Consider the following 22,832-nt stretch of genomic DNA (forward strand, 5'->3'; position numbering starts at 1 on the left):
TTTATAAAGCCAGATTCCTACAGATTCTTAGTGCCATAAATAATAAAAAGCAAAACTTTTCCCCCACTTCATCTGAATGGTTGATTAATAATTTAGTAGGCATTTCATTTCAAAAGAATTGCACCATGATGGCTAAATCAGAACTGCAAAGAAAAGTATCATCCAAGTCACTGGGTTTGACAAAAAGTGCACTATATAAAACAAGGAGCTATTATTGTACAAAACACAATAAACAACTCCCAAGCATTGTTATATGTGGCATTTTCATAGCTTTTTGAAAAATTGTCATATTCGTAAGTACTGTTAACTTTGCTATGAGACAAAATCTCATTATAGACCTCAGAAAGTACTGATAGTTAACTTTAAAGGCAACTTAATTCCAACAGGGATGGTTCATATATTTGCATAGTTCTGTTAGACATAACAGTCATGTTTACCTTTAAATCTTCAAATATAATATGGGGAAGATACAGCATAAACAAGTAGAATTTTCAGATTTTCATAAAGCTGTACTTTTGTGGCCTAAGTACAAACTTAAAACTCCTGTCCTAAACTCTGATTTTTTTCCCTAACATTTGAAGTTATTTAAATTCTAGTTAGTTAACATATAGTGTAAAATTAGTTTCAGGAATAATATTAGTGATTCATCACTTACATGTAACACTTAGTGCTCGTCACAAGTGCCTTCCATTACTGATTTCTGCTCAGGTCCATGATCTCAGGGTTGTGGGTTGCCCCACATGGGGCTCTGTGCTCAAGGCTGAGTTGGCTGGAGATTCTCTCTCTCTCTGCCCCTCCCCTACCATGTGCACATGCTCTCTCTCTCTCTCAAATAAATAATTTTTTTTAAAAATCTTTATGGCTTGCCTCCTTCTCTCCTTTTTTTTTTTTTCTTTTCTGGTGTTCATCTGTTTTTCTTCCTTAAATTCCACATATGAGTGAAATCATTTGGAATTTATCCTGCCTTGACTGATTTATTTTGTTTAGCATAATACCCTCTAGCTCCATCCACATTGTAGCAAATAGCAAGATCTCATTCTTTCCAAATCTAATTTAAAAGAGGTATTCACAAAGTCAGAAATGTTGATGGTTCTCTCAACAGAATCAAACAACTAGAACAGTGACCTTCAGTAATAGACCTGGTACTTTTAAGAATCCATTTTTATCTAGTTAGTTTTTAGATACTGACCAGCGCCCTAATTTTGTAATATCTTTGCCTTTCTTGGTTTTGTTTTTAAAGTGTGGCTTGCCTAATACATAAGTGGTACAATTCCAATCAGGATCTCTATTTTTTTCTTTTGTTTTAGGAGTAAAAATAAGTGTTACAGTATAAAAATTCATTTCTGTACTTAGATGAATGAAAGCATTTGCAATTATGACTATAGGTCAACCTTAAAAAGAAAAGCAATACCTCTAAGGAAGGAGAAGATAGAAGAATGGGAAAGATTTGGATCAATAAATATGAAAAATTGGATTAACAGTTAGCAAGGGATAACTGAAAGGACTTGAGAGTATGGAAGAGTACTAGGACACTGAACAAACATGGTTTTATAACAAGGCATCTGAGCACAATTTTTACCTTAGACTTAGCAGCCTAGAAAAAAGGAGCCGGGAAATTGGAGTCTACTGGAAGTCAGGGAGTGGGAGAGAACATAGGACTATGAATTCATAGTTAAAATAGTAGGCAGTGGGTTCTAAACTGCAAGGAGAAAGTAAAGCCAAAAGGGCTAAATCTGAAACTAACCCAGAAGTTTTTCTGGTTTGAGAGGGCGCTTTTTTTTTTTTTTTTTTTAACAATTTCTAATTACTACTTTTTTAATATTTGTTTTCATGTATTTGTTTATCACCATATGATACTATCTCTTGTTGGTTGTTTTGGGAATGGAGACTCCTGTCCTTTTGAAAGAAAGTAACAAGATCTTTAAAGAAAAAAAAAAAAGTCTTTCATTTGAAGGCTGATGTGGGATAGTGGAGTGGATTGAGTGAAAGAGAATTCCAGTGTTTGGAAGTGAGGGAAGACTTTTCAGTCTAAATGCCTGTGAAACCGACTCCCATCTTATTTCTATCATTGTTCTTCCTTCAATTTTTGTATCCCCATAATTATATTCATTCAAAGTTATGTTATTTATAAAGGCAGACTTCCTATGATAATTGCATCACATTCTACTATGTTTAGTACTATTGTTCATACTACTAAGGCAAGACACTTTCAGGGGGAAATAAAAGGTGGTTATTTCTGTCCAAATAAGATACATTTTTCTTTTTTAACTGAATATAGCTAGAAAAATGAAACCCAAAAAATCGGCCTCTGAAGTATTCTATATACTTAGTCTTTATGCCAATTGAGGTTGCTTTTCTTTTTGGGGGGGAGGCAGTGGTGTTATTAAGAATTAGAGATTGGGAGTTGGGGGAAATTGGAAGGGGAGGTGAACCATGAGAGACTATGGACTCTGAAAAACAATCTGAGGGTTTTGAAGGGACGGGGGGTGGGAGGTTGGGGTACCAGGTGGTGGGTATTATAGAGGGCACGGATTGCATGGAGCACGGGGTGTGGTGCAAAAATAATGAATACTGTTATGCTGGAAATAAAAAAAAAAAAAAAAAGAATTAGAGATTGGTTTGGCGTTTACTTTTTACAAAGACAAATTTTAAATCCTGGTCAAATAGTATCACAATCAAGACCACAGGTTATACTGTAGAGTGAACCAAAACAAAACCATTTATAAATAATTTAACATTTTTGCTAAATATAAATGAATCCAGACAAGTGTAACTGTTTGAACTGCTGTTAAAAAAACTGATATAAACAAATAGAATGTGAATAATTACCAGATTTTTTTAATTTATAAGAAAGCAGATAGTGTAGGGCTTTAGAACATGGTCTTTAGAGCAGAATGCCTGAATATATGTCTTCACTCCACCAGTTACTAGGTGACCTTGACAAAATTACACAATCTCTCTTCCTCGGTTTCCATTAGGTTTTTGTTTTGTTTTGTTTTGTTTTTAAAGATTTTATTTATTTATTTATTTGACAGAGAGATTGATCACAAGTAGGCAGAGAGGCAGGCAGAGAGAAAGGGGGAAGCAGTCTTCCTGCTGAGCAGAGAGTTCCATGCGGGCCTCGATCCCAGGACCTTGAGATCATGACCTGAGCTGAAGGCAGAGGCTTAACCGACTGAGGCATCCATGCGCCCTCCATTAGGTTCTAAAGATCAAAGTACTTAAAACACTGCCCAGCATATAATACTCAGTAAATATTAAGTTTTTTTAATTAATAAATATGTTACAAAATTCATTAAAAACTTCACTTAAACATTATTTAGTTGTTTATAAGACTTATATACTTCTACATAGGGCATCTCTACATAGGACCAGCCTTTAAAAATGAAGAAGAATAAAAAGCAAAAATGAGTCTTTGCAGGTGATTAAATGCTAAAGTGAAGATATTTTTGATAACTACAGAGTCAGTTTATAGTACATCAGCTATAACAACTGTGCTGTTATATAACAAGACAAAAGCAGTTAAACACACCATATCACTTTTTTAAAACATCATTTAACTAAATATTTGAAAGCATTATGTTAGTGAGTGTTTTTGGCAATGGTAGTGTTTTGGCCAACTCTCCTGATTTAACTTTTTGACCAAACTGACCTTTTTGAACTAAAGGCCAGCATTTTACAATGCTTAAACACATATTTAGCCTTAAAATATACTTTATTTTTACATAAATAAGTATGTCTTAGTTTCTTAAAGTTAAGAATGTAGTCTTATTTATCTAAATATTATAGGCACCAGGAAAATGTTTGTTTTTTGTTTTTTGGATTTTTTTAAAAGATTTATTTCTTTATTTGAGAGAGAGAGCATATGCATGCAAGTGGAGGGAAAGGAGAGAAAGAGAGGGAGAGAGTATCAGGCAGACTCCTTGCTGAGGGGCAGAAACTGATTCAGGACTCAATCCCTAAGATCATGACATGAGCCAAACCAAGAGTCAGATGCTCAACCAACTGAGCCACCCAGACGTCCCCAGAAAAATGTTTGTTGAATTGAATTGGTTATACAAATAAAAGTGTTTTTACAGCAAAATGATTATAAATGTTATATTGGATATGCATAACTTAAGGTAGTTTTATTCTTATATGTACTGGGGATATTTTCTTCTTTGCTCATTATTTTTCTTTCTGGACTGCCAGGGATTTAATGTGAAGAGTAGGAAGAAGGCAGTGATTTTAATGCTCAGAGCACTTTTTTTTCCTTAGGGAGAGAGGCGGTGGGAGAGGCAGAAGGAAAGAGAGTATCTTAAGCAGTTTCCATGCTTAGCAGGGAACCTGATGTGGGGTCATGGGCCTAATCTTACAACCTTGAGATCATGACCTTAGCCAAAGTCAAGAGTCAGACATTTAACTTGACTGAGCCACCCAAGCACCCCAATGCTCAGAGAATTCTTGATTTACTCCTGACATTTCTGCATCTTTTAAAAATTTCTCTGGGTGTTATAAATACTAATAAAAAAGTATTATAGGGGCACGTGGTTGGCCCAGTTGGTTAAGCCTCTGCCTTTAGCTCAGGTCATGATCTCAGGGTCCTGGGATCAAGCCCCGCATCAGGCTCTCTGCTCAGCGGAGAGCCTGCTTCCCCGTCTCTCTCTGGCCTACTCGTGATCTCTGTCAAATAAATAAATAAAATCTTTGAAGAAAAAAAAAGTATTTTAATTATGCTAAAATTGTTTTTAAAAACAGATTTGGGTGTGAAATTTAATGTATTGATAGAAACTAAGGAAAAAACAGGATTATTCTGAGCTTTTAATTTCTGGTTAATTTACCTTAGGCTTACTTTAGAAAATGAACTAAATCAGCTAAAGTATTCGCTAGACTCTGCCAAGCAAAGAAGGAAAATTGCTTCTTTAATGTTGGTTGTGAGAGGAACTGAGAAAGGAAGAAAAGAAACCCATTGATTTTTTATTTGTTTAAACTTTAAATATAAGTAAATAAAGACTTTTTTTAAGTGTTAGTAGAAGAACCATTTGATTATATGGATCCTCAGAAGTTGAGCTTTTATACTCAGAATTTGACCATTACAGGACATATGAAAAATAATAAACACTCTTCAAAGGCTTAATATCCCAGGACTGAATAAAAAAAAAAAAAAAAAAAAAACTGGCCATCAGGTCATGATCTCAGGATTATTAAATAAAGCCCTGTGTCAGGCTTTACACGGGGCATGGAGACTGCTAGTTCTCTCTCTCTCCCCCACCTCCCTTCACCTCCTCCACCCTGCTGTCTCGCTCTCTCTTTATAAAAACAAACAAACAAACAAAAAAAAAAAACAGCCATCCACTATCCAGTATTATCCAATTCACTCTTACAGGAACTGTACCTCAATTCATCAGTTCAACATCCAAAACAATTAACGTCCAGAAACAACCAAGGTAGTACTTCCAGAACAATGAAGTAAGGAACTCAGTGGGCTTCCCCCCCAGCAAAATAACAATTTAACTGGTGAAAATTATTCAAAAACAACAATTATTTCAGTCTTTGGGAATTATTCTAAGGGGCATACAGAAAATCAAGAAACATTCTTTTTTTTAAGATTTTATTTATTTATTTGACAGAGAGAGAGAAATCGCAAGTAGACAGTGGTAGGCAGAGGGAGAGGAAGAAGCAGGCTCTCTGCTGTGTAGGAAGCCCGATGCAGGGCTCAATCCCAGCACCCTGGGATCATGGCCTAAGTTGAAGGCTGCTGCTCAACCGACTGAGCCACCCAGGCTCCACAAGAAACATTCCTTAAGAAAATCTACTATATGTCAGAACAGTGAGTTTTATGGCATTTGAGCCACAACCCATTACTTCTTTCTCATAAAGTCCCCTTCACAGTGTTTCAATCCCAGCATATTAGACAAGAAGCCAAGAGGCCAAGAAGATGGGCTTTCCTCTCTCCCTAACCCCAGCCATCTAGAGCTGTAGGTTGACCATAGAGGAGTGGACATCTAGTGTTTCTCATCCTCCTGCACCCCAAATCAACTCCATGTTACAGAAATTCTATTCCACGTAGGCATGATTGAGAGGACAAACTCTCTCTTCAACCAGCCCCTACTCTCAGCAGAGCAAGCTGAGAACACTGTGGCCCAATTACCCGGCCCTAACTCGCCAGAGGTAGAGGTTCCACGTGAAGAGAGGCAAACCAAGATCAGAGCTGCTCCCCCACTTTCAGTGTATACTTGTAGAGCAGGGTTGTCATTGGAATAAAAGGGTCTCTGTCCCCAACCTCCAGTGCATTGGTGCAGATGTTCCACCCAGGGGAAAAGGCAGCTTATATGGGTAAAGATTTCTACAAATCTGACTGAGAGGACTGACTTTATTTGTAAGGAGGGTAGAATTCCATGCCTAGGAGTGTACAAAACAAAACAAAATGGCTCTTGATGAAAAGCCATTAAGAGGAGACTGGTAACTCCAAAATGCATCAAACCAACAGAGCAGCCAAAAGTTTTAAAGGACCAAGGAAAGAGTTAGCCAAGAATAGCCCTCCTGGCATCATAATCAACTGTGATGATCAGGAAGGTAATATGCATGTGCAAGGCTGCACCCACTCAGGAGCAATCAGAGCAGGATGTGGGGCAGACTTGAAAGCATTCCCCAAGCTGCACACAGACCCATCAACACAGGGCAGAAGCCTCACAGGAACAAGGGGCTTCAACACAACCTGTGATCAAACACTTAGGGAGCTATGTATAGTAAGTTACTCTGACCCATGGGTAACTCCCACAAATAATATGATCACTCCTGGCATTCTGAAAAACCGTGCACATGTCCAAGGCTGTGCCCTCTCAGGAACAGTCAGAGTGGGAACCTCCAAGCTGCTAGTCCCTGCTGAATTGGGGATAAACAAGTAAAATCCCAAACTAGGAAAGCAGTGTCTAACCTACAGATACAGCCAATAATGGAGAGCAAAATTGACTGACTGGCAAAGGAGGCTTAAGCACAATCTTTAACCAATGGCTTGTGCTAACTGAGAAGCAACACCTAAATAATGAGCCTAAAAGATCAAAATAGTGGCAGAATATATGAGTAGAAACATCAGAGCCTGCATGCTACAGGGCAAAAGACTTTGCAGAATTGGTTCAAGCAAGTCACTAAGCAAATAAACAATCAAGGAAACAGCAGCCACCTCCAGGATAGGGGTAGGGGATCAGTATCTAGCATTGCTAAAATATATTATCTACAATGCCCAATTATCAACACAGAATTATGAGACATGGAAAGAAATAGGAAAGTATGACCCCGGAACAGGGGGTGAAAATGCCTTTGGATGGGTCCCAGATGATGTACTTCATGGACAAAGGCTTTAAAACACTAATATAAATACATTAAAAGAACTAAAGGAAACCAAGCTTAAAGAATGAAAGAAAGTATAATGATGGAGTCTCATCAAATAATCAATGTTAAGAGAACTTTTTTAGTTAAATGGAAATTGTGGAGTTGAAAACTATAAAAAACCAAGTAAAAAATATTTGAGCTAACAAAAGAGAAAAATTAGTAAATTTGGGGTGCCTGGGTGGCTCAGTTGGTTAAGCCTCTGCCTTTAGCTCAGGTCATGATCTCAGGGTCCTGGGATCAAGCCCTACATCAGGCTCTCTGCTCAGCGGGTAGCCTGCTTCCTCCTCTCTCTGTGCCTGCTGCTCTGCCTGCTTGTGCACTCTCTCTCTGTGTCAAATAAATAAATAAATAAATAAATCTTTTTTAAAAATCAGTAAACTTAAAGATAGATTAATAAAGATTATACAATCCAAAGAACAGAGGAAAAAATGGAAAAAAATGAGTAAAACTTCAGAGAATTGTGGGACATGATTAAGCACACCAATGTACAAATAATGGGAATAACAATGAGAGGAGAGAGAAACAGTATTCTAAGATCTAATGGCTGAATTTTTTTTTTTTTTTTAGTTTTTAAATTTTTTTATTTTTTATAAACATATAATATATTTTTATCCCCAGGGGTACAGGTCTGTGAATCTAATGGCTGAATTTTTTTTTCCAATTTAATGAAAGCATTAAGTCACACATCTAAGAAATTCAGTGAAGTCCAAATAGATTAAACAAAAAGCAGTCCACTACCAGACACATCATAGTCAAATTTTTGAAAGGCAGGGAAGAAGAAATCTTGAAAGCAGTACAGGGAAAACAACTTATCACATACAAGGGAACCCCAGTAGGATTAATAGTTGACTTCTCATCAGAAATATTGGGGGAGCAGAGGCAATAGGGCAACACATTCAAAGTAAAAACCTATCAATGAACAATCTACAAGCCAGGGTTCTATAGAAATTAAAGATGGATTTCATTTCTGATAATCTGTTCATTGAATGAAGGCTAGTTTTGAGGAAGGAAATAATGGTTTTGGCCTTGGATGTGTTGAATATTGAAGTATATTCAAGATATGCAAGTGTAAATGTCAAGAAAGTGGTTGAATGTGTGGGTCTAATGTGCAAAAGAGAGGTCTGAGCTGGACATAATATTCAAATAATTGATTCATTGGTAGTAAATATACCTAATTTTTAAGGGGAAAAAATGTGGAGTGAAAGATGAGGGCTGAGGACCAGAGGTTGAGGGCCAGTATTTAATGGCAGTTGAGGATGATAAACCCACAAAGGAGACTGAGAAGGCATAACCAGATGGGTTAAAGTAGAACCAGGAGAAAGAGATATAATAAAATGCGAAAGAAGATAAAAAAAAAATGGTCATCATGAATGTACTTAGGAGTAGAGTAAATGAGAACTAAAAAAATGTCTATTTAATTTATTGATATAACAGTGTACTGGCAACCTTTTCAAGAGCTTTTTGGTGGTGTGATGGGGACAGAGCCAGACTGGAACAGGATGAGATATGATTGGACGGAGTAATTCTGCATGGAACTCTTGCACTAAGAGCTTTTGTTCAAGACTGTTTTTTCAAGGGTATTTGTTGTAAGTGAACAGACTTGGTAGATAGAGACACTGTCTCCTGGAACAGAGAGGAAATTTATTTGTTGTCCAGTATAATAAAGATAATGTCTCCCTCTGGGACAAAGGTCAGGAAGGTTTGCATGTAGCCCATATTAAAAGATTAGAGTTCTCGAAGTTCAGAGTTCCTCAGCTGTGATATAAACCCATTGCCTGCAGCATCTACCTGTGCCACTCTGTGTCATCTGGTGGGACTTAGGTGAAAAGGAGAACCAACGTCAACATGAAACTCGTGCTGCTTCACTTGGCCCAAGTAATAGTCTTTTGCCTCTAACCCAAAAATTTTATGTCTTCTGCCAGCATCCATGAAACTGTGATAGGCTAATTTCTTCACTTGCAGGTAGGATAAAATGTCAATCTCTTACAGTTCTTGGTAACCATGAAATTTAAAAAAAAAAAAAAAATGGAAACAAACCAAGCGAAATGTTTCAAACAGTTGGGCTATGAAAGAGAAGAAAAGGCAAGGCAGTACTAATAGAGGATGTGGTAAGGAGGGAGCCTGTATTTAAGAGTAAAGATGTAAGCATGTAGAAATACTGACGAGGGGCCAGTTGAGAGGGAGAGATTCAATACACATGAGACAGAAGATAATGGTAGAGGGATAATCTAAGGTAGGAAAAGATCCTACATACAAGTAGAGGAATTGGGACAAAGAAGGGGAACACTTCCTCATTTCTTTATGTGTAACAAAAAAGAAGGTAGGGAAGAGGAATATAAAATGAAGTAGTTGTTACTTTTAGTTTCACAAAGTTAAGGAAGCTCTATTCTGACTTCGCTTTTCCCTGAGAAGTAGAAGCTCAGGTAATTGCTGGAGGATGAGGGATAGAGAAAGAGAGAAGCAGAGGTTTGAGAGAAGAGATTTGAAATAGACTGAAGAGAGCAGGAAAAAATGAGCTGAGCAGAGAAATGAAGGAGGAATGCAGAATATTTGAAGATCTGGTGGAGGTTAATGGTCAAAAACACCCAATGTTATGACTGTCTTGAGTACCACTCAGGTGTGTGCAGAAAAAATAGTTAAGTTTCTTCTAAAATTAAGGTTTTGCCCAGAAGACAATGGAGTTTAAAACTTTATTGAAATTCTGGCCATAGAACTGAAGCAGAACAAGGATAGAGAAGAAAGGAATGGACTGAGCTAGTGGATTGAGAGAAGTTAGAGATCAGCGGACTACAAGCCCAATGAGGATGAAAAACAGTCAGTGGGAGTAGTTGAATAGACAAGATAAAAGGAGAAATGGTCGCAGTGAGAAGATTTAGGAGTTCATTCATTCATTAGTTCTATCATTCATTCAATAAAAACCTCAATTCACAGACTAATATGTTCTATTTAAAGACTCTTTCCCCGCATCGGGCTCTCTGCTCAGCAGGGAGCCTGCTTCCTTCTCTCTCTGCCTGCTTCTCTGTCTACTTGTGATCTCTCTCTGTCAAATAAATAAATAAAATCTTAAAAAAAAAAAGACAATTTTCCTCTTGCTTGCTATGCATCTTGAGATGTATAGTTGAGATGTATAAATTTACCTACCCAGTTATGATTTCCTTGGGTTTGCTTTATTGTGGCTGGCTCTCCTTAATAGCTAGGGAAGGACAACCGAAAGTAGCAAGGAGAAATCAACATTTTAGTTTTTATCCTATATTTTCTTTTGTTGTCTGAATATGTACAATAATAATTTATCTACATGTTCTTACATAGTTTTTTTTTGAAGATTCCATTTATTTATTTGACAGAGAGAGATCACAAGTAGGCATAGAGGCAGGCAGAGAGAGAGGAGGAAGCAGGCTCCCCGCTGAGCAGAGTGCCCGATGCGGGACTCGATCCCAGGACCCTGAGATCATGACCTGAGCCAAAGGCAGCGGCTTAACCCACTGAGCCACCCAGGTGCCCCATAGTTTTTTAAAGCAACTTTTAGGAAATTATATCTAAAAATGTCCACTTGGATTATTATTATTGGAAATGCCATTAATTGCTGTTTTTAATATTATGAATACATTTGTCATATTAGTTATTGCTAGTAATAATAAATCCCAATTAATAAGGAAGTATTTGAGCACTATAGTGAAAAACACAGAGTTTGGAATTAACAATATTTACTGTAAAAAATGGAGATTAAGTGCCATTAAAGAATATAAAGTACTTAACACAATATCCAGTATATAGTACATATTTGGTTAATAATAGCTATTCTTTTTATAATCGTCGTCATCGTCATCATCTATAGTCAGAACTCTTGGTTCCAAGTGACAAAAATTCAATTCCCCCTAGATTTTGCAAAATAGGAATTTATTGGATCATGTAATTAAAAAGCCCAGAGTTTGATGCACTAGCTGGTTTTAGGTATTGAAACTATATCAGCTATATCATTTCTTGGCTTTACTGTATATGGGCTTTATTTAGATCAGTCTTTCCCCTCATGGTAATAAGATGACCTGCATCTTACCAGCTAACCAATAGCAGTGAAAGAAGAATGTCTCTTTTTTAATAATTGTAGCAAAAGTCTTAGGTAGAGGTGTTTCGTTGGCCTATCTTGGGTTACATGCTCATTCCTTAACTAATCATATGTCCAAGGAAATGGAATGTTCTGATTGGTTAGGCTTCAAACTGGGGGATGGGAACATCCTCAACCAAAACATGGGGAGTAAGAGTGGAGTGGATGGTTTCTCCAAAGTTAAATCAAGGTGCATGCTTCTAGCAGAAAAAGGTGGGATAAATACAAGATAGACAAAAACAGCAGATTTCCAATACTGCACATGTAATGCTGTGCAGTAATACAAATGTAGTACCACAAACAGGAAAAGAGTTGAAAGCACATTTTAAATTCTCACCCACTCAGCAAAAGCCTGTTTATAGAATGTAGCCTACACTCTTCATAAAGTCAATAAACAGAACCCTTGCCATACTAATGTGCACAGATTGTGCCATAGGTCCATACCTAATTCCACAGAAAACACAATAATTAATGCGGGTTATCCTTACCTGTTCCATAGAAAACATCCCACCTCAACTTCTGTATAATTAAATTGTCATAACACTTGAAGAAAAATACAACTGAATTTGATTATTATGAGAAAGATGATCCCTAAGGTATTAATTATCTCAAGCAACATGGCACAATAGAAAGAGAAGTAAAAATCACAAGATATAAATCTACCAAAAATATAGTAATAGTAATAGTTACCATATATTGAACGATTAGTATATGTATTCTAAAAGCTTTTTATCCATGTCTTCATTTTAGTATCACAACTCTATGAGTTAGGTATTATTATGTTCCTTTAACAAATGGGGAAATGGAGGGTCAGTGGTTAAGTAATTTGCCTTGTAGGCGTGCACAGCAACATCTGAATCTGTCCTAATTGCTTCTAAAACCTGTGCTGTCATTAATAGGCTGAGTGACTTAACCTCTCATTCCTTGTTTCTTAAAATAGGAGATTTTGTTTTAATTATCTTTAAGGATACTTCACCGTTAAAAAAATATCCTACGATTATGTAACGGTTCACCTTCAGTTTCTCATCACTAATTTTGTGTATTTTTAAAGAAGATTTTGAATTAATCTAACACCTCTTTGTTTTTATGTATGTCTTTAATCATGGATGAAAAGATAATAATATCACTATCTTGGTAAGAACACTTCAGCTCGCATGTCATACCATTATTGTATGATCATGAAGGAAACTGTGCTTTTGACAAATGGTCTTTCACCAGGACCTCAAATACAGAGAATAAAATTTGGCAAATACACAAAGTAATTAATGTTAGAACAGAGCAAAAAGCACCATCTGAATTTATGCACTGCTGTGCCATTTTGTGTATGAAATGTTTTGTATGGTTGGTTTTTTGGTTTTTGTTGTTGTTGCCTTACTGCAATTCTGCCAAGTATATCTCTGCATTTTTGTTTGTAATCTTTTTTTCCATACTTGAATCTGAATTCTAGTCAATACTGAAAGGGCTATGAAAAATCCACTAAACTGTTGCAAATAGCTTTGCCTTGTCTACATTTTTATATAAGATAAGAATAAAAATTTGAGTAATTTTTGGCTTGATAAACTTACTTTCGATATGCTGTAAACTGTGAGAAAAATGTAAAACAAAAAAAAAGATGCTGATGTTCTTTTCGCTTTGTTAAATGTATTCATTCTGTGACAAATGGAAATGTGTTTATATAGCTTTTCTTTTTGCAGAGTTCAAATACGTAAAATTTACTCTGAAAACTAAACAGCATTAGACAGAGGCTAATAATGTAATAATAACTGGAGGGAGTATAGTATAGAGATTAAAGGAGTGGTCTCTGGAGTAAGAGCTCCTCCATTTACTAAGAATAAGTCAATGGCCAGACATTTAATACCTGTGAAATTTAGTTTCCTTATCTGCAAATGAGGGAAAATAATAATTTCTCCACAGCTTGTGGAAAGAGAAAACAAGATAAAGCGTGTAAAGCCGGTGCCTGGCACATAGTAGGCACTCAGTGTTAGCTTTTCTACTATATCATCAATAATACCACCACTTATTTATATTACTCTGAAAATTACAAACATGTGAGGGAGTCAAGGACTCATGAACTCCTCTGTTTATATTACTCTCCACTGTTCAAATACAATGGTTTAAAAATTGAGCTGAGCATATAAATCTTTTTTAATTTGTTTTGTTTAGAGAGAGAGCATGTGGGTGAATGGTGGGGGAAGGGGCAAAAGGAAAGGAAGAGATAATCCAAGGAGGCTCCATGCCCAGCATGGATGTGGGGGCAGGCTTGATCTCACAACCCTGGAGATCTTTGCCTGAGCCCGACAACCAGAGTCAGACTCTTAATAAACTGAGCCACCCAGGGCCCCCAAGCATTGTAAATTTTTAGCTAGCTTCTACCATAACTTGTAATCTAATAGAAATTTATTTATAAATATTTGAACCAAATTCGACATCTGTGACTCATACAGGAATAACATATTGATGTTATATGTAACTTTTTGTTTATTTTTGTGGTTTTTTCTTTTGTTTCATTGCCTAACATGGTTGTTATTGTAAAGGACTATTGTTCACTTCAACAAATACTTATTATGGAGCCTACAATAGGCCAGGCACAGTGCAATATACTAAGTACTAATGTTGAAATTTATCAGAAATATTTCTTGCCCTTAATGGCTTACCCTTCCCTATCCAAAGCTAGTGACAGGAAATAGATATATAAAGAATAATTTTTATAATAAAATATTGCAGTAAGCATGAACAATGCCTCCCCAGAGATGTCCATATTTTAATCCTTAGAATTTGTGAATGTGATACCTTACATGGCAAAAGAGGTTTTGCAGATGGGATTAAATTTAAGGACTTTGAGATGGGGGATTATCCTGGATTATCCCATTAGGCTAGACCTAATGATGTGGGTCCTTAACAGCAGAGAACCTTTGCCTGCTGTAGTCAGAGAGAAAAGTTAACTACAGAAGAATGGTCAGAAGAGCTGCAACATTGCTGGCTTTGAAGATGGAGGAAGGGGGCCAGGAGCCAAGGAATATAGACAGCCAGTAGGGACTAGTAAAGGTAGGCAGATTCTCTGTAATCCTGCTGACATGACTTCTAACCTACAGAACAATAAGGTGATAACTCTTGTTGTTTTTAGCCACTTCATTTATAGTAATTTCTTACAGCAGGAATAGAAAACTGATAAAATACAATAAATTATCTTTACTTAAAGGATTATATGTGGTGAAATAGAAGAAGATAAGGATCACTTTCCAAAGTTGTGTCAGAAGGGTTAGGAAGACTTTCCCAAGAAGACCCACAAAAGTCATTGTTCCAAAGTGGATCACATGCACTTTCCAAAGTCAACTTCTGGTAAAGAGAAGTCTATTACTCTTAAGACTTGTCCTCTCTGGACCTGTAGGTAGGGCCTGCCTCACCTGAGGAATGTGGGCTGGAATATGTTCTAAGAAGAAAGAGGGAGTGGATGCTTAATAATTTTCCAAACAGAAATATTTGCTTTAGAAAAAAAAAATCATCTTTTGTTTGGCAAGAAGCGAGCAATGGAAAATCTATCAAGCTATTGCTCCAGTGCTTGCCAGACACATGATAAATTTTCTCCATTTATTCAACAAATATTTATTGAGCTCCTTCTATGTGCTGCTATTCCCAACACAGCTCCTGCTATACACTGATACTAGAGGATAAATGGTCAGCAAAAATAGATATTGTCCCATATCCTCATGTACAGTGATAGAAACATTCACCAAATAATTACACATACATCTACACTGATTGAGAGTACACGGAAGGAGCATTATAAGGTGCTATGAAATTGAGTCGAGGCTTAGGCCGAGGCTAAATGAGGAGCGGGCATTAACTGAGCAAGGGAGGGAGGAGAGCGTGATAGGCAGAGAAAATAGCAGGTATAAATCTGTGGCAGGCAAAAGCATGGCCTGTACAAGAAGTTAAAGCCCCGTGTGGCTGAAACAGGAAAAGACAAAGGGAAGCTGGGGCGCCTGGGTGGCTCAGTGGGTTAAGCCTCTGCCTTTGGCTCAGGTCATGATTCCAGGGTCTTGGGATCGAGTCCCACATCAGGCTCTCTGCTCAGCAGGAAGCCTGCTTCCCTTCTCTTCTCTCTGCTGCCTCTCTGCCTACTTGTGATCTCTGTCAAATAAATAAATAAAATCTTTAAAAAAAAAAAAAAAAAGAAATCAAGACAAAGGGAAGCTGATGACAGGATGAGGCCAGAGACCCAGAGAGAAACCAGACTAAGCAGGGCCTCATCGATCACATTAAAAATGTGGGCTAAAAGCAGGGGGGAGTGATTGGATCTGCATTTAAAGGGATCACTTTGGCTGCAGTGTGGTAAATAGCTTATAGGGGAGCCAAGGAATATATGCAAGAGCAGCTAGGAAACTACTGGAATAGTCAAGACAAGAGATGTTCATCGATTATTTTGAGATTACAGCAGCAGATGGAACAGCAATATACACAATAAGGAAATATCTAGAAGGTAAAATAAAGAGGATATGTTGATGAGCTAGATATAAAGGGGAGGGAAGTAGGAGGAGTCAAGAAGGCCCTTGGATCTAGCATATGGATGGAGGTGTCCTTCATGCAGCCAGAGAGCACTGAAGGAGCACTACTTCCTCACACACCATCCAGGCTTTTTAAATTTTATTGTAAATAAGAATTTATAAAAAGAATTGAATGAACTCTTGATATCAGTATGACACAGACCAGAAAAAGCAAGATTCTGTTAATTGCGGTAGTTTTGTAGCATTACATGTATTTCATTTTATCTACCCTATCTACTACTCAAATCATAATACATTTAATACAGTTTTCCTAATTTCAATATGTTGTATTGCAGTAATTCTAGTTATCTATCCTAGCCTAGCAACTTTGTAAACTCAAATTTGCATTAAATGCACTAATCAATGGAAAGAAGGGAGCGATCAAACTAATCAGTTATAACCATGTGGGCCTTTATCTCAACTACTGTACCTACAGTGGAGTACTGATGTCAGCTCCCACCAGACCTCAAGAGCCAATTGTTAAATTTTCAGGAAACTTGCAAGCTAGGTGTAAGCTTGAAATTGACCACAGCGGGAGGACCAGCTACAGAAACTGGAAAAAGCTAAGGAACTGGCAAACAATTCCAGTCAGAGATCCACCCAACTCCCACACCAGACAAAGGCTACTGCTAAACATTTAGCAGTGCACCAATGTTTGTACCTTTTAGGATAATGTATTTGTGGTGGATATTCTGGGTATAGAAAATACTGGAATAAAATTAACTATAATCTCACTGATTTAAAAATGCTGCCTATTTGCTTTTCCATGTTCTTAAATATCTTTCCTTTAGGATTGTTTGAAACCTATCTAATTCTTTGATGGATATTTTGGATGTTTCCACAGGACTTCATTTGTGAAGATACGCCACTTTTAAGCATTCTTCTAATGATTTTTACTTTTTACTCTCCTTTAGATTGTCCAGATTAAGATGTGCTGCTGAAATGTGGCAAACTTTTGGTGATTGTTGAATCTGATTATAGGTGTACAGGGGACCACTGTACTATTTTTCTCTAATTTCGTGTTTGCTTGAAATTTTTCTTCTTTTTTTTTTTCAAAGATTTTTATTTATTTATTTGACAGATAGATCACAAGTAAGCAGAGAGGCAGGCAGAGAGAGAGGAAGAAGCGGCTCCCCACTGAGCAGAGAGCCCAATGGCGGGGCTCCATCCCAGGACTCTGGGGTCATGATCTGAGCCGAAGGCAGAGGCTTTAACCCACTGAGCCACCCAGGTGCCCTGCTTGAAATTTTTCATATTAAAAAACAAAACAGGCTGTAGCACCCACATCTTGCCAAGACCGGTCCCTACTGGGTCTTCTACTTACAGTCTCAATCCCAGCAGGTATTCTCAGGATTTGAGATGATGTGATCCATTGCGGCCTGCTCACTTGGCCTCTAGGAGTTAGCTAATTCCTTGTTTTGATTCTTTTGATTTCCTTGCAACACCGACTTCTTCCCTGAAAAACCCACAAGCAGTCTGTAGAAAAATTTAAAGCGAATCTTCAGAAGGAACCATATCAGATTAGGGTACTTTCTTTGTACTACAACCACAAACATGTTGAAAAAAAAAAGTTTAAAAATCTTCGGTAACAACAGAAAACCCCAAAAGTACAATGAGTACATAGATTAAAAGAAACTGGAAAAAGTAAAAAAGAAAACAAAAAACTTTAATAAAAACTAGGAAAAGGAGGCTAGAAATGATTATCAACAATATAAGACACTGGCGGAATAGAGAGAAGTGAGGCACCAGAAGAATTACAAACTAAATCAAGTAGTCTTCAAGTTCTGTCCTAAAGAGAAGGGCTTGATCTCAGGCAAGAACAGATTTTTTTTTCTTTTATAATGTAGAATATCATCATGGAACACATAAAAGTATGAGAAGCTGAGAAACATAAAATTCACCCAATCACAGCACATCAGTGAGAAATAAACTAGTTTAGAAATGAAACACGAGGCACCTGGGTGGCTCAGTGTGTTGAGCCTCTGCCTTCGGCTCAGGTCATGATCTCAGGGTCCTGGTATCTAGCTCCATATGGGGCTCTCTGCTCAGCAGGGAGCCTGTTTCCCCCCCCTCCTGCCTCTCTGCCTGCTTGTGATTCTCTCTCTTTCTCGCTGTCAAATAAATAAATAATATCTTTAAAAAAAAAAAGAAAGAAAGAAATGAAACACGAAAATTAAGGAAAGGTTAACAAGTAAAGTATAATTCAAGAGAAAATTATTATCAAAAGGAATCGTGTAAATCCATTTTGTAGATTAGAAAACTGAAGCTCGTGAAAGTGATTTGGTCAAGGTCACTCAGTTTAAGTGTTGGAGCCTGGATTTCAAATCCCTCTACAGCATTTTGTTTTTTTCCACTCTTTTTTTGATAGAAATGCAAGTCCAAAACTAATTTTACAATTATATGTAAATATAATTCTGGCTTAAAAATAATAATTCAAAAATACTTCTGGCTTAAACTTAAAATATAGACTTAACAATAATGCCCCAGTAAGTTTAATTTTCCTTCTACTTCATCAGTGATATTCTGTGTTCTATATAAACTGCTGTTATATGGGGAAAGATCACCTTAAAGTCCTAAAGAACATCATTTTATCTGCTATTGTAAATAAAAATTAGATTTCACTCTCTGTTCCCTTAAATATATGCTTTAAATTGTGTATATATAGAGAGAGATGAGATAATAAGGCATTTTTAAAATAAAAATATTTTTACTTATATAAAGATGGCTGAAATGATCAAGCTTTGGTTTCTACTAAAGGAATCTAAAGTTTGATTCATGTATTTGAAGAGTGCCTCAAAACTTGCTCAAATTCATTGGCTCTTTTTCACAGGTGACTTTTGTTTTCTAAGTTTACTTTCCTCTGGTTAGACAGCACACTTAATCTTATCTAATACTTACTTTTTATTATGTCAAACCCTTTACCTTAAGATTTTTTTGTTCTATGAATAATTCTCCATCTTGTACCTACAATGAGCTAGTAGGTATTCAGTATATAATTACTGATTTGAATCATGACTCCTAAATGGAATTAGGTTTAATAAATTATGATCAGATAACTATGTCACCTATGTGACATAGTTTTTCTTTTGTGACTATATTAGGGTCTAGTGAGGAGAAATTATATCAATGATTTCAACAAATATGATTTAATTTAAAGAATTATTAATTAGGCGTTGAAGAGTGGAAAAGGCAGAAAGAGAACATTAAGAAAGTGATTTCTCAAACAATGATCACCAGACAGGCATCATAAGCTTCAACTGGAAACTTGTTAGAAATGCAAATTCTGACTCCAAGTCCTAGCCCCAGTTTATGAATTAGAAACCTTGGTGCTGTAACAAACCCTACAGGGAATTACAGAGTATGCTAAAATTTAAAACTCATGTAGGTAACAGTACCTGGAAGCAGCCCCTACTCCTAGGCCTGGCCTGGGGCAGCCAAGAAAAGGGGTAGACTTACTAAAACTGAGAAGATTGGGGAAAGACCCTGTGGAGCTGAAACTCAGACTTTCAAGAACCCATCATTGCTCTCCCAGTACTGATGTCTCTTCACTCAGAGGGGGGATCCCATAGAACTAAGAACAAGACAGCTGAGGAATAGGCACCCGCAGGTTGGATCTGGTCTCAAGAAGGCACATTGAGATTGGTTCTGCAAGTGTTGGGAAATCCCCAAGTTGAAACCAGTGGCTGCTACTAGAAGAAATTACTACTATCAGATTGAAGAAGTGTTGCTAGAGTAAAACTGACAGCACCAACAAACCCTTCAGAAGCAAACGAGAGCGAATTCCTTTCCTTCTCCAGCTGTGCAATGTTTCATTAGTCCCTATATTGGCAGAGACTAACAAGCCAAAAATGTTTCTAGAATTCCAAGGATTGATTTAAAGCTGAGAGACAGTTGTAGCTCAATAACTGGCATAAAGGCCTTACTTTATGTAATAAGACTGGGAGGTAATAGAAATAGTGAACTTTTTTTGGAAATATTTTTTGGTATGTATATTGGGCACACATGGACATTTTCTTAGGAACTGACTTCTAGGTGGACTTTTGGACTTACTGTACAAAATTATTCCTATTTGAAAACTATTTGTCTCTTCTGATGAGATTAATAAGACACACTTAGGACATTTCTGGAATCTGGACAAGAAACTATGCGAGGGCCTACACTGAGATCTCCTTAGCCAGGGCTAAAACCTAAAGATCACAGCAGAGATGGCTGAGAAATGATCAATAGTAGCAACAAGACTTGACAAGTCAGCTCAGGGTAGGTTCATTGAAGTCTCAGTGTCAAGGGAATGGACTAAAAAGCTTACTTTCACAAGACAGAGCAATCTGGGTCCCTGCCTCAAAACAGGAGGTTGATAGAAAAGTTTTTTGAAATCATGGTAAAGGGGAAGAATAATACAAACATGACTCCTCATTTTAAGCAGCTGTTTTTTATAATCCCAGGAAACTAGAAAATGAATGGAAATGAATCAGCTCCTTCCATAATCTTATAAATCAATATTGAGGGTCCATTGTTGGTTCTACAGAAATCAATAAATCAGGGATTTCCAAATTCTTGAAAGGTGGGCACAGATATAGTCATTCTATATGTTAATTGAAAGGAAAAATCCCAAATATTTACTGAATGATTATCAGAATTACTATCCCGTATTTTGGGAGAACGGTGAGATATTCATTTTTCTTACGGACCTTCATCTATTTCTCATTTTATGTTTATGTTTTATTTTCTGGTTTTTTGTTTTTCTTTTTGTTTTCAAGGATATTGAAGAATCACAAAATCACACTGGCGAACCTGTTGGAGATGACTACAAAAAGATGGGAACACTTTTTGGTGAATTGAACAAAAGCCTCATCGAGATGGGCTTCACAAGGATGTATTTTGGAGAACGAATTGTGGAACCAGTAATAGTCATGTTCTTTTGGATAATGCTGTGGTTCCTTGGCTTACAAGCCCTTGGACTAGTTGCTGTTGTTTGCCTTGTCATTATTTATGTGCAACAGTAAAATATGGCCAAATAAGCTGTTGTTTCATATTTGGTAGCCGTATATGTATTGGTGAAGTTACATATTTCACTACATGAAAGCTGAAAAGTTTGCCTTGTTTCAAATTATGTGCTGTTTTGTAATTAAATTTATAAGTGGACGTTGTTTAAAACTAAACTCAACTCTTGATTATCACGGGGTTGAATATACATTTGATAGCTTATTCAGAAGTCTTGTTTTATTACTGTGATCTGTGCCCACTTTTAAAGACCCCACCTTATTCCCACTGTCAATCTTAACACACCAAAAAGTGAGCAGGGAAAATAACAGGATATGGAATTCAAACCGGGCAATATAGATCTTATAAAGAATTCCAATAAAACATTTTAGAAGAAAAAGGATGGAGCAAGGAGCTAAAACAAAGTTTTAATGGGAGAATTGTCCCCACCCATACCCACCAAATCACCCCTTACTATTTGGGAAATAATTTGGATATCTATGTTCCTGCTCAGCCCAAACCAATATAAACGTAATTACTATACACTACCTTAATATTGTGATGAAAATCAGTTAAAGATAGCACATTTTCTAAAGATTGAAAAGGATATATTTATTATGACTGATGAAAGTTAAATGTAACTTTTTTATCGTGTAACATTTGGGTCTGGAATCACTTCAGTATATCATTTGAAATTTTAGACAATTTTGGTGCTAATTACCTTTTGTGAATTTTTTAAGACTCTTAAGCCATGTCCATTGCTGGCTGCACCCCATGGTAATGTTATGTTTTCTTGTATCTAACAAGTTGTGTATTTTTTTTCTAGAGAGACATTTTCCATGTATTTTTTTCCAGAAATTTACATTTTATAGTTCTTTTATAACAATTATTCTAAGATTTAAAAAATCTATTTCCTATCTTGGCATGGAAGTCTCCCCCCCCCAAAATTGATTTGTATTATGGCTAAAATATTTTACTATGTCTTTAAGGAAAAAAAAAATCAGCTTGGTCTCTTTGATATCCGTATTGGAAATACAGTATTACAGTATAAAACCAAATGCTTAAATTTGAAATTTAACAGCCAATTTTAATAATATTCCTCCAAGGCTAAAGCCACATCAGTAACTGGCTGGTCATGTCATTAATGTGTTTTAATTCAGCACTTTGGGGTTTTATATTTGAACAAACATTTCTTTAAATACACTTTAAAAACAGAAAATGGCTTAGTGATATTTTGGATTTTGTTAAAGAACCTAAAATTTGTACACTTGCATCTCAAAGACCCTCTATATAGACAAAGGAGGGGCACTAAAGATAATTATCTAGAAATTCAAGTTAAATAAGAAGGAAATGGGACAATGGGGTATTTTTATCTTTAGCAGGGCAGTAACTAAATTATATGAAGTGTTTAATATTCTGCTTTGTAAGGTTTTTACCCAATCCTATTTTAAAAAATTATTCTATAATTTATCAATGTCTTCCATGCTGAAGCAGAATACTGATGAAAAGTGTTCAACTTTGATTTCGAAAATCAGATAATCCTGAACAAAAATACCAATCAGAGGGCACTAAAAAGTACTGTGGATTTATATAAATATAGACCTTTTAAAGTTTGACAAAGAAAAGACTTTGTATTATATCATTGTGAGTTTGAAATATTTTTATAGAAACCTTTATGAATTTGGCATAAGGGCAAGTTATTTGAAAATGTGTCTTCATTTGTGCACAGCAGAATTGTGAGGTTTTTAATAGAAGTCATGAGATTTTTGTATGTCTGCATTAAATATTAAAAAGGGCATTCTTTTCTAATGCTACCAAGAAATTTAATTTTCCTT

At 36.4% G+C, this 22,832-nt stretch overlaps 1 protein-coding gene across 1 annotated transcript in view; it reads left to right on the top strand.

The window, feature by feature from the left end:
• FAM241A (family with sequence similarity 241 member A) overlaps positions 1-21,879 on the top strand; it is a 39,153-nt gene extending 17,274 nt beyond the window's left edge. The window contains exon 2 of the mRNA XM_032333157.1: positions 20,775-21,879. Coding sequence (XP_032189048.1) covers positions 20,775-21,020 — 246 coding nt within the window. The 3' untranslated portion in view covers positions 21,021-21,879. The remainder of the gene's footprint in view (positions 1-20,774) is intronic.
• The last annotated feature ends 953 nt before the right edge of the window (positions 21,880-22,832 follow it).

The sequence above is a fragment of the Mustela erminea genome, chromosome 2 (assembly GCF_009829155.1).
Source record: "Mustela erminea isolate mMusErm1 chromosome 2, mMusErm1.Pri, whole genome shotgun sequence".
Taxonomy (NCBI): Eukaryota; Metazoa; Chordata; class Mammalia; order Carnivora; family Mustelidae; genus Mustela; species Mustela erminea.